We start from the raw sequence: 17944 nt of genomic DNA on the forward strand, positions 1-17944 counted from the left end.
CCTAGAAGCAACATTTGACTCTCATAAATTCCCCAACCTAGTTCATTCTGTCTTCTGGAGCAATGATCTTACACTCCTGGATTGAAACACGTCTGTTTCCCTCTCCTTGATCTGCCTTCTGCACACTGCCTTTTATACTGAGCACATGTGAAAAGGATATGTCTGCTGACATTTTTTCAAATTCTCCCTGTCCTATTCTCCCTGCATTTACCCAAAATGCCACGGTATTTTATGTTACGGAACATTGTCAGCAAAGGCGACTTTAAAATTAAAAAATAATGACTGTTGGTCTACATAGATTTTTTCACATTTATTCTTAAGTCTATTCTATTACTCTTTTAAAACTGCCTTTCCCAGGTCATTATCTTACCCAGTTTATATTCCAAGAGACTGGGGTCATCTGTCAATCCCAAGCTTCTGGTACAGTGTGAATACGGAATTGGAACACTCTCCTCTTGAAGAGAAGGCAGGAAAACCCTCCGAATCTAAAGTGGCCTGTAAGGGTCAGTGGCAATGTCAGGTACAACACACAAAATGAGAGCTCAGAGTCTTTCAGTTATGGAACTGTAATTTAGAATCTTGGTCACAGCACAAGGAAGAGGATAAAGGACAGCTTAGACTTGTGCAAGGTGCTTTGGTCAGTGAGGTTGTCATGGCAGGATACAGAAATTTTCAGGACATATGGTCACAGGTAATTTTCATTTAATCCTCGAGGCAAAGTTCTTGGGAGAAACATTCACAGATATTCATTTTGTTAAATATCCAGGTGCTAATAGCTATTTGATTTCAGACTCACATTTAAAACAACATTTAAAAGTAGGGTGACCAACCAAATATTTTTCAGCACTAACATTACCTTCCGAATCACATAGTAGTGTCTGAAGTTCTAAAGCTGTTTTTTTTTAATCCATGTATTTAAGATTCATTTAAGTTTTAATCACCTACAAATCCAGGATATCTTATTTACTACTGATCAAAAATTTGTTATAGGTCCTTAATATTTAGCTCCATGAGCCTGAGCTCAAAGAATAAAAACATATTTTAGAGAACACTGCCAGAATTGCTTAAAAACTCTAATGCACTATGTAGATTCTAGAAACGAAAAGCAATATTGAAAAATTAACTGGAAGTAGAAGGTATGGTAGGACTTGATGATAAAAGCATGAATTGGGGTTTTCCAGTGTTTTTTCTTTTCCACAGTTAGGCTTACTTTTCAATTGCTAGAGGAAAAAAATCTAGAAATATATCTTCTGGTCCTCACTCTCCCCTCCTTTCCCACAATGCCACCAGAACCTCTCTTGTTAAGATCACTGCTGACTTCTTAAGTAATAGCTCCACCAGAGACTTGTCAACACTCCTCCCACTGGAACCCTCTGGAGCTTGTGGCGGTGCTGCCCACCATGACGATGTGCTCCAATTGCTAGACTTCCACCATGCCGCACATTCCTGACTCTCCTCATACTTCGATGATTTTTTTTCCTCAGGTTCCTTTTCTTCTCTCCCAGATGTGTTTTCTTAAGGTTCTACCTTTGATCCTTTTATTCTCTCTTGCTCTTTAGCAATCTTGTTCTATGTGTATGGTTCCAACAATTACCACTATATGAATGATTACCATACCTAGCTGTGACATCTCAAGTCCTTGTATATGTTGTTTGTTAATTTCTCCTAATAGAATCATTATCTTCCCAGGTGCCGAGTTAAAACACTCAAGTTTATCCTCTTTTACCTCCCATCATTATTGTCATCTAATTTGTTTTCAGTTTCTGGTCAATTTATATAGCTTATTTACAATTTGTCCTACCTATAAGTTTTTATTTATACATCCTTTATCCAAATTCTGAATTCTGCATATAATATTAAAGAATCTCTTCACTGGTCCTCCTATTTCTTTTTCAATTCAGTTGACACGTGGTTTACAGATTAATTCGCAGGAAGCTCAGCTGTGATGACATCACTCTCCTACACAAAACATATAATGGCTTGCCATCCTCTACTAAATTCCAAATCTAAATTCCTTCACCTGGTAGTAAGGGCTACAACCTACATTTCCATGGTGTATCCAACCTCTCTCTTTTCCACAGCCTGTGTTCTCAAATGAGGCAGTATCTTCTAAGAAGCACTTAGAAATGGGTGGACGTAATTTTGGTTATCACAAAGACCGGGCTGGGAAAGGTGGTAGTTATGTATATAGTGCCCTAGATTCTGGGTTTTCTGGCATGTAGAACCCTACTGCTGTGACTACCTCACACAACAAAGGCAATTGTTCCACTCCAAATGCCAAGAGGCCCCCTGTCAAGAAACTGTCGCTTAGAGAGACTCAATGACTCATTTTTTCATTTTCTGTTATATGCTTTTCCATCTCCTTTGCCTAGAATACCCTTTTCATATTTTCTCAAGCATCCAAGTTTTGCTTATCCCTTAAGGCCTACAGAAAATGTCACTTTTCTGAGAGCCCTTCCTGAATCCCCTAACTCACATGAATCTCTCTCTAATTCCCATGGCATTTCAACCTATTCCTCTCTAACAGGGCTTTGTTTCTACTTGGATAATTCATTTTCCCTTCTCACCGGAAACAACGTAAACAAAGCTCCATCTTCGTTTTCCTCTATGACTAGAGTATTGCTGAGGCTGCTGCAGACCCTTTATGCTAACATGCTTAATATTACCACACATGCCATGAGTGTAAATGAGGGCTCCAGCATAGACTAGCTGGTTTGTGATTAATTCTGAAATTCTTGCCTGAGCCTGCATGTTAAATCATACTTAGTTCTGCCTAATGACTTTTAAGTCATTATCTAATTTTTGACCCCACATCCTCACTAAAATGTAATGCTTATGACTTCTCTTCCACAATTTATGTTTCTTCTTCCAGGACACACTACCTCAGATGTTCTTAGATAAAGCCCCTCCTGGTTGAACCCAGACCTTATTCCTCAGAACTGTTCCAGGAGGCACCCCATGAATCCCTACTCCCTGCCCCCGGTTCACCCTAGCTTCATGGATGATTCCAGTAGGTGGTCAGCAAACATTTGTTGAGTGAAGAGACCCTTGGAGTGAGAGGAAGGGATTGGCTGACTGTGTAATTGCTACAGGATTCATAACAATGATAGTACAATAACACAAAGCCTAATTTCCAGGCTGGGAAGTAAGAGTGTTCATAGCTGCACTCAAGCACTGTCCCTGACACGAAGATCATGGCACCACAGGGAAGAGAGTGATCCTATGCTCCTGGTCTAAAATTATCCTAGACAGTCTTGAGAATCAACCATTCAATCATGATCAGCTTTAAAAAAAATGATCACCTCATTTTAGCCTTTTTATAATCTTACATGACTCTTGGTTTCCAAAATCTTAGAGCATATTTTTGCCATTCTCTGAAGAGAAAAGAAATAAATTAGGTCTAATTGTAGAAGACCTGTCACAATTCTCATATGTACACCCTGGGATTCTTAAGGAATATGATTATTTCAAATTGATTGTTTGAGTCTTATATTGTTTAGTTGCAAACAAAACATCCATCATGATCATCTGCAGAAGATGTAAGAAAACATTTCTGCTTCCCCAGAGCATGATACTTAGAAAGCAAAATGTTTTCAATTCTTAGATATGTCAGCTTCTCAATCACACACACACAAAAACCCTATGCAAATCAGGACATGTTTTTCCATTTGAAAGAGATAGCCCAATGCCCTTACTGAAGCGTGTACTAAATACAGTAGCATCATAACTTAATCAGAACAAGCTGCTGTTAAAACAAAACAATCCTGTCCAGGCAGAAGGAGATAATGCCAGTCACTTCACATGATTTGTATTTCAAGCAGACAAAGTGTCATACGGGGATCTTTTATCACTTTGGTTAGAAATTGGGAGTTTCTACACCTCTCAGAGAACAAAAAAGGATGAGGAACAATGGTGGCTTTCAGCATCCACTTGACAATGTCTACAATGCAAAATAATGCAAAATAAGTTCATGTAGATATAATCATTCACCCCTTAAATATGTACTGAGTACCTACTATGTGTCAGGCATTATTCTTAGGATACAACAGTGGACCAAAAATTCCTGCCTTCATGGAGGTTATATTTTTCCATGTTTAAATATGCATACAGGTGATCTCCAGTGCACACCCTCCCTCAGGTACTTTGTTCTTGTTATGCTTCAGAAGCTTCTATGTCTGGGGAAAACTTGACTTTCTTCCTTACTTTTCAACACACCCAATATACAGCCCTTTTAGAAAGTAATTATAGAGCCAGCCCTGATGGCCTAGCAGTTAAAGTTCAGCACACTCTGCTTCAGTGGCCCAGGTTCAGTTCCAGGGCATGGAACCACACCACTCGTCTGTCAGTAGCCATGCTGTGACTGCAGCTCACATAGAAGAAATAGAAGGACTTATAACTAAAATATACAACTATGTACTGGGGCTTTGGGGGAAAAAAATTGAGGAAGATTGGCAATAGAAGTTAGCTCAGAGCAAATCTTTCCCAGTAAAAAAAAAAGAAGAATTGTAGATTTCCAATAAGTAACTTATGAAAATATATCTTCAAGTACATCACTGCCAATAAACTAGATGCCTCTGCAAGCTGTTTGAGTTCTTTCAGATCTTTGGATACCATTTGATGAGAGGGATAAACAGAAGATATAACAAAGCTGTACTACATATTGATTCAAATGTGACAGTGATTAGAAAACAACTTGATTTTTGAAAATCTAAGCACTTGTGAAAGTCTGACTAATTGAATATATATGTATTCACCTTAAGGAAAATATCCTAGTTTTTCACCATGCTTTCTATTAATTAAAGAATCTTATTTATAGAAAGGACATTTAAGACCATCTAATACCTCTCCCACCCAATAATGAAATTTTCTTTCCAACACGTTTGACAAGCCATAGCCTATTTGGCTTTTCTTTAAGCACTTTCAGTTTTTAGGTAATAGCTCACTATAGCTTAAAACAATTCATTCTTTTGCTGCCTAGCCCTTAAACTGTAGGGCTTGAACTCAGCGTGATATTCTAGACATAGACATCCTTGTGCCAAGTACATTGTGAATTTTCCATTTCACAAGCTAAGCACCATGATTGTTTTAAAGCTGTAAGATGGTGCTCATGTCAGGCTATTGACTTACGTAGTTGAGTCACCTAAATTAGTACTTTTAATTTTCTGGATTTTTCAGGCCACAAATATTTTTGAAAGAAGGAGGTAGAGGGGAAAGAGAAGTAACTGATAAAGAGTTGGGAAATTTTTATTTTGCCTAGTAAAGAAATAACCATATGAGAAACTATTATCTATTTTCATTATTATTTCATAAGTCAAATGTTTTTTGATGACTATCAGACAAGTAGAAAGCACATAAATTTCAAATAAAAAGTTGAATAAATTTTATTTCATGAAAAAAAGCTAACTGTACTGACCTAATTTCACTATAGACCATGAAAATGCTTTCATGGACCAGCGTTTGGAATTCATTGAACTAGATAACAAATGTCCCTCCCCACTCCGGATGCCCCAGGTGATTGTGATAAGCAATGTTTTTCCTATCCACTCATGCAGTGCAATGGATTCTGTTTAACCTAAGGCCCTGATTTTATATTTGCCCTTATTAAATTTCAGCTTATGAGTTTTCAAACATTAGTGCAAATTATCAATATACTTTAGAACCTTGAACTCTGTCTATATTTTATTTTTGTGCCATATGCAAATATAAAATATTTACTTTTAAAATATGTTTCAAGTCACTTGTTAAAAAGGAATAAGGGTCTTTATCCTTCAACCTGGTTGAATTCAAACAGCTATAGTACTCCAGCAATGTTATGATCCAGATCACATTTCGCTCCTTTATGTAAAAGACATATCCATGGGAGGGTCTCAAGATTGGGCGTTGAAAGTCTTGTAGATCAACTTCCCACCCAAGGCTCGTAGTCTCTATACAATAGCTTGCGCAAATGGCCACTCTTTATGTGTTTAAATGTCTGTGGCTTTGAGAAATTCCAAATCCCTCCTTCTTAACAAAGTCCAATCCCTTTCTGGATAGCTCTGTTCAAAAACTCACTCTATATGGAGAAGAAATTTGTATCCTTCCAGCTCCTGCTCATAGGTTGTAGTTCTGCCCCTCAGGGGCCTTTAGAACAAGTCTTTCACATCATAGTCCTTTAAAAATTTGATAACAGTGGTCATGTTTATCCAAACCTTACCTTTTCCTGGCTAAAAATTCCCTGTGTCTTTTGTGAGATTTTCACATGACATGGTTTCAAGTCATGTCCCTATGCCAGATATCGTCTGCTAAATACGCTCCAAGTGACAATTATTTTTTAAAATGTGATACTTGTAACTGGGTAAAGCATTATAGTTGTAGTCCTTTAGGCCCAGTAAGAGCCAGGATGATCCAATTCACTGAAACCACGTGACCGCAACCATATTTAACAAACAGGAATGCAGTTTAAGTGCCGCCCTTTCAGCTCCTCCTGACCCCGTGTTTTCTCAACCTGACTCACTCCAGAATCAATCCAGCAATTTTTTAGTTGAATGGGTTTTATTTAGAAATTAATAAAATATCTATTTCCTAAAAGAAATAAAACAGAATGTAAAAGTATTCCTCCTTGTTCTTCATCCCAAATCTCAAATCTTGGAAGTAACCACTATTAAAATTCTCATGGGAACATTTTTGAAAATCTTTTTATAACTACATCAACATATGGGTCAGTCTGTTTCCTTTTTTTCACATAAATGGGAATAATATGCACGCTCATCTGAAATTTGCCTTTTCACTTATTATGAGTATCTCTTCCACACCAAAACATGCATTGAGCCAATTTACTGCTTTAAACAGCTTCCAACAGTCTCTGCTAACAGACATTCAGGTTGGTTGGAGCTTTTGCCATTACAGATAAAGCTGCATAAAAACCATACTCATAGACTTTTGTGCTTGTGCACATATGTATTTGTAGCATAAATTGCTGGAAGTGGAATTAGTGGACCCAAATACGCATGCATGTTTTATTTCAATATATATTGCCAAAGTGGAACTTACACACATGTGCACACACACACATACACACACAATTAGGTCGCACTCCAGATGTACTAATTCTGAATTTCAGGATGTACTATATAAAAAATATACGGTTTAAAAAATAATTTTGAAGTGCAGAAAAGGTTGAGAGTAAGATTTAGAACTCATTCTTTGATGAAAAAATGTAAAATCATATTAGTTTTTCTGACAGTTATATTACACTGTTGATTTACATTGAAATGACTATCAACTAAAACCCGTGAGCCTTTTGGGACGTAATTTTTGCTAAGCCATATTTCTTCTATTCCCTATTTTGGAGTTTGTTTTATAGTGCCCAGTATAAATGGTTTAATATTTATGCCTATTATATTTCATCTGGATATGGAGATTTAGTCCATATTCTAGAATATCCAAATTCTTTGTGATTGGATTCTTTCAGCTAATATATTTCCTTTATCCTCTTAGTTTTAACTGAAAACTTTAAGAACATTATTCTGTAATTTTGTCCAAATCACTAGTAAAACACTGAGATGAGCTGGGTCAAGGGCAGGTCACTGCAAACCTCCAGTAGAGGTCTTACCCTTGGTTAGCAACTGTACATTAATCAGCCATTTTAAGGATTTTTTTATTATCAGTTACAACTCAAACCAATTATACTATACTTATTTTTTCATGTTGTCAAAAAGAAGACACATCAGATAAATATATTTGGTGAAATTGCTAGGACTTGTTAATGGATTAGACAGGAAAAACAGCTATTAGCTATCATTAGAATATAAGCTGCACGAAGGCAAGGATTTTTGCCTATTTGTTTTCTTTACTATTTTCTCTCCAGATGCATAAACAATGCCTGCCACATAGTATATGGTCAATAAATATTTACTGAATGAAGAATGGAAAACCTCCAGGTTTTTCCCCGGAGCAGGTAGATGAATGGCCACGCCATTAACTAAAATCAGTTAAGACTGATGAAGAAGCAGAATGAGATGTGGCCAGAACAATCAGAGCTTCCATTTTGGTCATTATAACCCTTAGATTTCTTCTAAATATCAAGACGAAAATGTGAGAGGGCAAACTAGATATTTGAGTCTCGTCTTAGAGGAGAGCTCTGGCCTGGAGAGAAAAATCTAGAGGCCATCAGCATGTAGCCATGGAATTTATTGTAATAAATAATAAAATATTAGAGTCCCTGAAGGACAGAAGAAAAATCTGACCATGGAGATATATAAAATATGTTTATAATGGAAAGATTCCATATCTTAAAGCAGCCATTATTCCCTAAAGTAATCTAAAATTCAAAACATTTTAACAATTTCAATAAAAATTCTAACATGTGTTTTCATGGAACTTGATAAGTTGATTCTGAAAGTTATACGCAAGAGCAAAAGGTAAGAACAACAATAATTTAAAGAAAAAAACAAAGGTGGCCAATTTGCCTAGAAGATATCAAGATTTAGTATAAAACTATAGTTAAGACATTGCAGTAGTGTTGGAGAGGTAAAGAAATAAAGCAGTGGAAGAAAATGGAGAGCTCAGAAACTTGTATACCTTGAAATGTATTTCAATTCTTCTATCAATCTATATTTACATATTGAATAGCAGTAAAAAAATTATAAACATTTGATATGCATGCATTATATAAAACGTATTATATATGTCTGCATGTATTATATATGTGTATAGTATATACACATTTGTGCACACAACTACATATAAAACAATGTAAACATTTAAAAAGTGTGTGTGTGTGTGAAACAGTGGTAGCATTTCACATTAATTGGGAAAGGATCAACTATTTAATACATAATGGTATCTTAATGGTTAGCATTGCAAAAAAAAATACATCCCTGCCTCATGTTAGACATAAAAATAAATTTTAGATGAAATAAAGATCTAAATGTTAAATAATAATACTTCAATTTTTTAAAAGAAAACATGAGAACTCATAACATTTTTGTTGGAAAGATTTCTTAACAAGGTGCAAACCAACAAACCATGGCACAGCGTAGGTGCTCAAACATCTATTAAAGGAATTAAAAATGGATCATATGTTTACGTTAAAGATCTTAAAATCCTCTATGATTAAAATATTATTTTAAAAGTTAAAAGAAAAGCCATAGTCAACAGAAAATATTTTTAACAAACCTGAGCATTGCAATAAAAAAAGACAGTCCAATTAAAAATTGGCAAAGGATTGAAGCAATTCACGGAATTAGAGAGCCAAATGGTCAATAAATATGTGAACAAAAAATGCTCTCTTTAGTAATCAGAAAATTATCAATTAAAACCAATGAGATATATTTAATACTCTTCAGATTCAAAAGGCTTTTTAAAAAATGACAGCATCAAGTGGAAAAATGAGAATTCTCATAGAGTGTTGAGGGGAGTAATAAGTGACTTAGCCACTTTAGAGACCTAAGCGCAGAATTCTGCTCCCTGTGGGATCTCCTAGAAAACTGACATCACTTGTGAGATCGCAGTTGCAAGTCCTCTAGACTGCAGTTCTCCAGTCAGCTTTTCCTTGTTAATCATCGTTAAGTCCAAAGAAGCAGGCTCCCTGACTGTTTCCTCCGTGTTCCTAGAGACGAAATTGCCAGCAAGGCAAATCAAGCATTTAACACACACTCTACATTTAGTAAAACGAGAATCTCAGCAGATGTCCAGAGACTCAAAGTCTCTAATCATTGTTATATTTCACATCCTTACAACATTTGTGGTCTTTTTTAGGAAGTAATTATCCATATTATTTCTTGCTTATTCTAAGACAAGGTGTTTAAGATTGCCCTTATGTGAATCCTGATTGACTGCTTCAGGACCACTAGTTATCTAGAGATGATTCCCTGAAAATGTGTTGCTCTTCAGATTTAAAAGAACTGAATTGCAGACAAGAAAACACCTCTTGGCTTTTTTCAAACTTGTGCCTTCTTTTGATAAAGGGAAAAAGCAAGTCACTCTTTTCGTACTATTTGAGATTTCACAATAAACACTGACTAAAAATAAATAAAATCTGTTGGGCAAAGCACTGTCTTGATTTCAAACTATATCCTTCTCTCACAAGATTCTGGTATGGTCCCTAAGGGAATGTTACAAGAACCAGGTGCTAAGTAAAGAACTAGGTTCTTAGCAAAGAGTAAACCATGACCTTAGGATGAGTCATCTTCTGTGTTTAAAATAAATATTTTAATATCTTCCCATATGTATAAAAGTCTGAAGTAATATGTAATTTTTATAGCTGGCTTAATAAAAGAGACAGTAACTTAGTTATCATACCTGTGGACACAAGGTTTCCAGGTGATTGGCTGCGATTTTGACAATTTTAATCCCATCTTCATTTGCTGACATGGAACAAGCAAGATTTGCCACCTTCAATACAACCCAAAATAATGGAAATTACTCGGATTATCAAGGAAATTCAGAAACATTTGTTATCCTAGATAAGTAAGAGTATGTACATATTCATTGAAAATCTCAGTGACAAACAACAGTATTTTCATAAATGGCACTGGTATCTATTTTATGGAAGTATTCAGAGACTCTATTAAAACAAATAACAACAAAGGACTCTAGAAAATTGTTCAAAACAAAAAGGAAGATTGGTGAGTGGGTCAGTAAACCCTGTACAATCTCTTGCTATCAAAATCTAATCCATAATAAGATGCTAACTATTATGGTTTTCTATGAGACTGAAAGAAGTTTATCAGTGGATTGAATGCTAATAGGTTCTTGGAATCTCATATAATTATGGTTTATTTTAAGTTTGTAATTGGTTTATTATTTTCCAGAGGTCTATTACGCATACTTAAGTTGTATTTAGCATGACTGTATCTTAATTCATGTTTTATTCAGAATCAGATATACTACAAAGCTGGACAAATACAAGATAATTAAATTCTTCCTCCTGCTCTTGATTTTCTGCTACAACTTCATGGCACTCTTTGACATCCCAGCAGTTGATTTGATTCAATCATTAGCAACACCTAAATTCCTTTATACATTACTGCTTTTGAAACGTATACTCTTTTCTAGTGAAACGGGGGCTCTTTTAAATAATTACCTTTATGTCCATTACCTAAGTCCGATATTTACAAATATTTTCTTTATACCAAGAAAGAGCCGTGAGAAAGAGCATAGGATTCCTTTCTCTTTCTTTGAACCTCCCTCATTCAACATCCCTCTTGCTAGCAGGTGAGTGTGTACAAAGCAGTGTTTACTCCAATCTACAAAATATGTCATTGTCTTCATCTCTGTAAGAAGATCACTTTTCTAACAATCATTTTTCTAACTTTTCTCCCTTAGTTGTTATATACTTTAACATATTGTATGTTTTACTGCTCTAATTCAAAATGCATTGAAGAGAAACTGTACATTAGCTGCACGCAATGGAAGTGAACAACAAACATATGTTTGGATCACTATTTGTAGAGTACCACAAATGTTACTTCAATGGATTTATAGTCTCTGCTTTTTTATAGTATTACTTTTAATATGTCAATAGTGAAACACCTCCTTGGTTTGCATTTATATATAATGAAATAACAGCCATACATTATTTAACTGTGGAAGGGCATTGTTCACTTTATTAATGTACCTGGAAATGGCTTACTTGAAAAGGTCTTTTGTTGGCTTGAAGGTCACCATGCCTCAACTTTCATACCTGACACATAATTAGCACATTTGTGCATTATTTGAAAAGGGCAGCAGTTTCTGTGCCCCTCTCCCCACCTCCCAAGCCCCACTCACAGAAAGTGAAATTCAGCAGCCTAATTGCCTTGATATGTTTTATAATAATTTGCACTGAACTTGCAGAAAATATCTACCTGTAAATCTGGGCACTGTTTGTTTTAAGTAAAAAAAATTAAAAATTAGTGGCTCAATTTTTTGGTCAAATCGGATGAATGATGTTTAATCCAGTTTAAAAATTACAGAAAGGCGTCATATAGACATTTTTTTACTTTATTTTTTAATGCATCTTCTTTCTCTCTTTTCCCCCTTTTAAAAACACACATTCTCGTTCTGGACATTTGATGGCCACAATGTTTATCTCGGTGCTTACTGTAAGCCAATTCAGTGACTAACATAACATGGAAATCATCCTAAACACAAAGTTTCTATTTACATCAGCAGGCTTAAGTTTTATAAAACTCTCAATTGAAAATACAACACAACTAAAAGTTTTCTACTCAATTAATGATCATATTATCATGCTTGCTTTCTTCCTTTACTCAGATATATCTGAACCACCCCTTACCAGAACTGCTCTGTGTCAGGTAAACTTTCTAGATAACTAAGTACTATTTTCAGATTAAGGCAGGTGGAGTTTTGGTGATATTTTATACAAACAAATTTGAAATTATAATATAGCTGGTATTCTTTGACAAAACAGAAAAAGTTAAGTGATAGAAATAAACTCTCTTTACATTTCTAACTTGAGTGATTTGTGACATATTTTCCAAGGTCACATCAATGTCAATGAAATGAAATGAAATGGAAATGGAAGCCAAATGTAAATGAAAGCCAAAATGTCTTCTAACAGTATTCCTAAGCTCCGTGGGGCTCTTCCGGCAGTCAAGTGTGCTCCCAAGCACAGTATGAAGCCTCCCCCCTACCGGTCAAAGAAAGCAGCATGCAGAGAAAATATTTTGTAAAATAGTTTGATATATTTGGACATCTGGCATCTTTTGTATATCTAACTTTGACAATGTTTCAAAAGTCTGTGTAAAGTTTCTTATTCAAGAGACCGTTGTCGAAAGTTTCTGCCCACTAAGGGAAATTAGGAACAGGAAGGTTTTGGGGACAAACAGACCTGGGTTTAAACATCGTTCTCACAATTAATAAACTTTTTGATCATCAGCAAAATGTTAACTTCTCTGAGTCTATTTTGTCGCCTGTAAATGGGTATGATAAGACCTACCTCACTGGACTGCTTTGAGGGTGAAATGGGATGGTGTGTGGAGATGACCTGCCACCAGTAGCCCTGATGATGTATAATTTTTTTTCCAACTCATCTATTTCTCTACTAATGGGGAAAGAACATCCAATGTCTAAACACGTTTTATAGAATTAAAACTTTAGGAACCTAAAGAAATTTGGCAAAATATCTATACTGAGCCACAAACTCAAATGTTTTCAGGACCCATGCAAGGAATACAAACAGAGTCTAGATGTAACTAAGTGGCTGGGCTGGGGTGGAAGGTCCCCAGGCAAACATGAGTGTGTATGCCCTACCTAAAGGCATTAGAACTCATTAAAACAAGATGAAATAAAAGGAAAAACTCACCGACTTGACCAAACTAACAGTCTACTGGTTTACTTTAGTTCATAGGTCACCAGTTTGTGATCTCTGACCCCATTCTCTAATCCTTTATTGTACAGATAGGAAAACAAAGTCAAACAGGGAGAAGAAACCTCCTCAAACCATCAAATGACCGGGAGACTACTAACCAGGGATATGTATGTGCTCTTTATGCCACTCTGAATTATAGTATTGACAAAGGTTCCTGCATTGAAATGAGTGACCAGACTTTTCATTGATATTGTGCTATATTCTTAACCCAGTCCAAGAAAATCAAAGTCTGAATTATCCTAACTAAATGGGACCAAAGGCACTCAGGGAAATTCACAAGTTTATTAAAAACAAAAGGCTGGAACTCAATGTTCTCTCATTTTTACAAAAGACAATTATATCATTAAAATCATTACTGATACTGTAATAATTGCAAAATTAAATTAAAAAAATCTTCAAAGAGGGACATATTGTCATGTTACTGAGAGGGGAGTGATTTTTTTTACATCAGTACGTCTCTCGGGAGCCTCTCTTCTTCTCACTAGTCCTTCTGCCCTCTAAGATGTATGTCCCATTCCAGACCCTTTAAACCTGACTAAATGTACTGCCCTATCAGGTCTTTAAAAAAAAGTTGTAGACAACAAGGCCTGGCCAGCTCCTGAACTAATTCACATTTATTATCATCCTATTGATGTTTGTTTTCCTCTTCCTGGGTCCTAGTTCAAGGTCTGTATGTCAATTTTGTATGTTCTTGTCCTCCTGGACCTTGGTTCTTCCTTTTCTCCTGGCGTAGAGCATGTCTTAGGTGAGAAAGTCTCTGTTCTGAAACCTGGCTTTGTAGAACCCCGCCAGCTAGGCTAGTGCTGTCCCTCACTCTCCACCAAGGTCAGGGCCATATTTGACCCAAAAGAATGACTCACTAATGGTAGAGCCAAGGATAGTTATAAAAAAGATATTTGGGGATTGAAGATTTTCTCAATGACCTTTCAATCAGTGTACCATGCTACAGGCTTAACTCTGCTCTTCATCATTACTTTGTACTGATCTGGTAAAGAGACTATATTTTAAAAGTATTGAATACCAGAGAATGCTATATTTTAACATTCTAATATCAAGTTTTATTAGGAATCGCAGGAGCACTAGTTGTCTTCTCAGTCATCGTAGACAACTGAAACGCTATCGTTGCCAGGAATAAGCTCACTGTTTGGACAGCTGCTCATCATACATCATTCATCTGCCAGTAAGGAGTTCTCACACAGATAGCTATCTGTGATACGATTTCTCAAGAACATGAAGTGAACTTTGATGTTTGGTGAGATTTCCACTGTCACACATTCGTTGTTTATATATAATTCACATAATTGTAATATCATCTAACTGCGTATCCTGGCTTTCAATGAGGGAGAAAGGTCGCTGTCTCATTTTCATTCAGATGGTCATGCAACTCCCGCGTAAACACTTTCAGACACAGAGAATTCAATGTTTTGCAGGGCAGCCCGTTCCCTTTGCAGGGTAGTCCAAAGGTACTTTGCAGGATAGTCCAAGATAAGAAGTTCTTCCTTACAATGAGGTGAAATCTTTCTCACAACAACTTTCTCACAGTGGTCATAGAATCCAGAATGTCAAATACCTTTAATAATAGAAATAAGGTTGGACCCATAGAAAGTCCATATTAGTAATCTTCAATGGATGGCATAAATTAGATGATGAGCATAATAGAATCACCAGTAAATAGCTATTGAAAAGAAAACTCCATGTTCCTTCTGCCAAGATATTCTAATCTATTCAGTCTGTCTACGGGTGGAAGTTAGTGGGATATAAAGTATGTTTAATTTAATTTTTAAAAGTTCCCCAGGTGGGTTTGATATAGCACCCTCCACACACACAGAACACGCATATAAACATTTGGCCGGTAGGTTGATTTTCATTTGTTAGGACAGATACTACATTTGAAGATTAATGTTAAGGGGCAAAAATCTACATGAGGTATGACCTGAATATACATGGAATAGGAAGTCAGAGAAAAGACTTCACAAATTAGAGACAAGAAATAATGACATATTACAATAAGAGAAACAGTGCTTAGTCTATTACGGCTACTATAACAAAAATATCATTGACTGGGTAGCTTATAAACAACAGAATTTATTTCTCACAGTTCTGGAGGCTGAGAACTCCAAGAGTTAGGTGCTGGCAGATTTGGTGTCTGGTGAGTACCAGCTTCCTGGTTCATAGACGCCACCTCCTAGCTGTAACCTCACATGGCAGAAGAGGTGAGCGATCTCTCTAGGGCTTCTTTTAATAAGAGAAGTGATGACATTCACGAGGGTTCCATCCTCATGACCTAATCACCTACCAAAGGCCCCATCTCCCAATACCCTCACCTGGGGGTTGGCTTCAACATATGAATTTAAGGGACACAAACATTTATTCTATAGCAAATAAAGAAAAATTTAATGATCGAAATACCCAGGAAATAAGAAAATCAAATGTAGGAGAAATTTCTGACCTTCTACGCAAAATCCATTCCTCCTCCTGGCAAAGAAGGCTGATTTTCCTTTGGAGAAGTGCTGTCTCCTCCTCTAACCCCGTGGTGTAAAGACTTGATCTGACTGTTAATCAAGGCTCCTTGTCCTCCTCTAGCCCTGGCATGGGTATATCCATCACTTCCTCCTGCCGAGAGTCCTGGGGCAGTCTTTGTTCCTTCTCAATCCAAGCCCTCTTCTTTCCTTTTGTCTGTACTTAATGTGCCCTACCTTCTTTCTTCCAATGAAGTCTCTTTTGTTTTCTACTTAAATAAGCCAAATTCATTTTATGTTGCATGCAAGCATAACTGGATGTAGTACTGAGCTAGATATTTATACACCAATTATGTACTAATGTTAGATGGTTACTTTCAGCAAAGTTAAAGGCTGGCCATGCAGAGCCATAATCACTCAAGTGAAAGGCATCTTCTAATCAAATGTCTGCCTCTGGATTTAGACCTGAATGTGCTAGTGTCAGGGGCAAATGCGGGGAAGGAGGTGCTCATTTCAGCACCTGCACAGATAGATAAACACATTTGTGCTTGTCTTCCTTTGAATATCGAATCCTTCAATGTCTATTAGGACATTTTATACATTTGGAGTTTATACATTATACATTTATACATTATATACATTTGGAGTTTTATCCTTTATTTTTCATTTGATTTTTGGATTCATCCTTTTAAAAGCTGCCCATTTTGTCTAAAAACATTCCTTTTATGTGCTCTTTAAATTCATACCTATACATTAAGACCTGGATCAAATATCATCTCCTCCACAAACCTTTCTCCATTTCCCGCAGTCAGAACTTACACCTCTACCTTCCATTCTCCCACAGTTACATACAGTACATACTTCCTGCTCCCTGGACTCACTCATGTACCTTTCAGGTGGTAAGCTTCTAGAAGGTAAAGACAATGATGTATTCTGTTTTAAAATTATTTTTCATCAAGAAAAGTATCCTAAATAGTATTTAGTCCGTGTAAATAAATAATAATAATTTATGTTTGTTCATCTGAAACTGAATTATCATGAATAGAAATGATTTTCTGTGTCTTAAACTAATATCATCAGTGAATTGTATTTCTTAGAGGCTTTAGTACTACTTAATTTGTTCATTGGAAACTGTGTTCTTCCTCTGCCCTCTCCTCATCAAAAAGAAGAGAAGTTCCTAGTTAGCTGTAATAGGAGAATAAAGTAAGTATTATAACTTCAATTTATGGAAGAAGAACCCCTGAGAAAAGAAAGCCTTTGGTCATTAAACTTAATTCTCCAGAGTAGATCTCAGTTTGACTGTGTGTTTTTATTGGGAAAATCAAAATCTGGCAAATCTGTAGCAGAGATACAAATGAACATGGGCAAACTTTGAGTGAGAGTACAGAAATAATATAGCTGAAAGGAGTTCTTTATTTTTAACTTGGTATTTGCAAAGGAGATTTGGATTTCTTTCTGAATTTAGAAAAGATAAAGGTTCACAAAAGCTTATGAAGAGGCATGAAGAAGGAAAAGAGAGGCCTATGCCCTTTGGACACACTAATAAATAGCAAAATTATAAATCACCAGCCAAATCATTGATAGAAGGAACACTAGAAGTTCTTCAGGTTGGTGAGAAATATCCAGAGTTGGACTAGATACCTCAAATTTGAGTTCCATTGAGATTATATAAGTAGACATAACCAATAGGTAATTAGGTGTCTAGTTAGGAGGGGTCTACAGTGGATCCTAGTTAGGAAATCAGTAGCTTGTCAATGGGAGTTGGATGTGATTGTGTAGGGAGCAAATATTCTTAGAAGAGTATCTAAGACACCAATATTTATTAGGCAGACAGAAGAGGATAATCCTACCGTGAGTCTTAGAAAAAGCGGCCAGAGATAGAGAAGGTTACCCCCAGTATTCCCATGTCATAGAGGCCGGGAAAAGAGAAAATTTCAAGAAGGTGGTCTCAAATATCAAATATTGAGAGGTCAAGTCAGTAATCTCTGAAGTTATCCGTTGATTCAGCCACATAGAGGACTATTCTTAGAGTGTTTAGGTGGAATGAAGATGGTCAGACGAGCCTAGTGTGGACAGAGGACTGTGTAGGTGGTGAGGTAGCCCCATGCGTCTTGTGACTCAAAGCAGAGAG

General features: G+C 36.2%; 1 protein-coding gene across 23 annotated transcripts in view; it reads right to left on the minus strand.

Annotated features, from left to right (window-relative positions):
* CTNNA3 (catenin alpha 3) overlaps positions 1–17944 on the minus strand; it is a 1507895-nt gene that overhangs the window by 537677 nt on the left and 952274 nt on the right. For all 23 annotated transcript variants that reach the window (XM_070225803.1, XM_070225839.1, XM_070225762.1 and 20 more), the window contains one exon: positions 10282–10374. In XM_070225803.1, coding sequence (XP_070081904.1) covers positions 10282–10374 — 93 coding nt within the window. The remainder of the gene's footprint in view (positions 1–10281; positions 10375–17944) is intronic.

The sequence above is a fragment of the Equus caballus genome, chromosome 1 (assembly GCF_041296265.1).
Source record: "Equus caballus isolate H_3958 breed thoroughbred chromosome 1, TB-T2T, whole genome shotgun sequence".
NCBI lineage: Eukaryota > Metazoa > Chordata > Mammalia > Perissodactyla > Equidae > Equus > Equus caballus.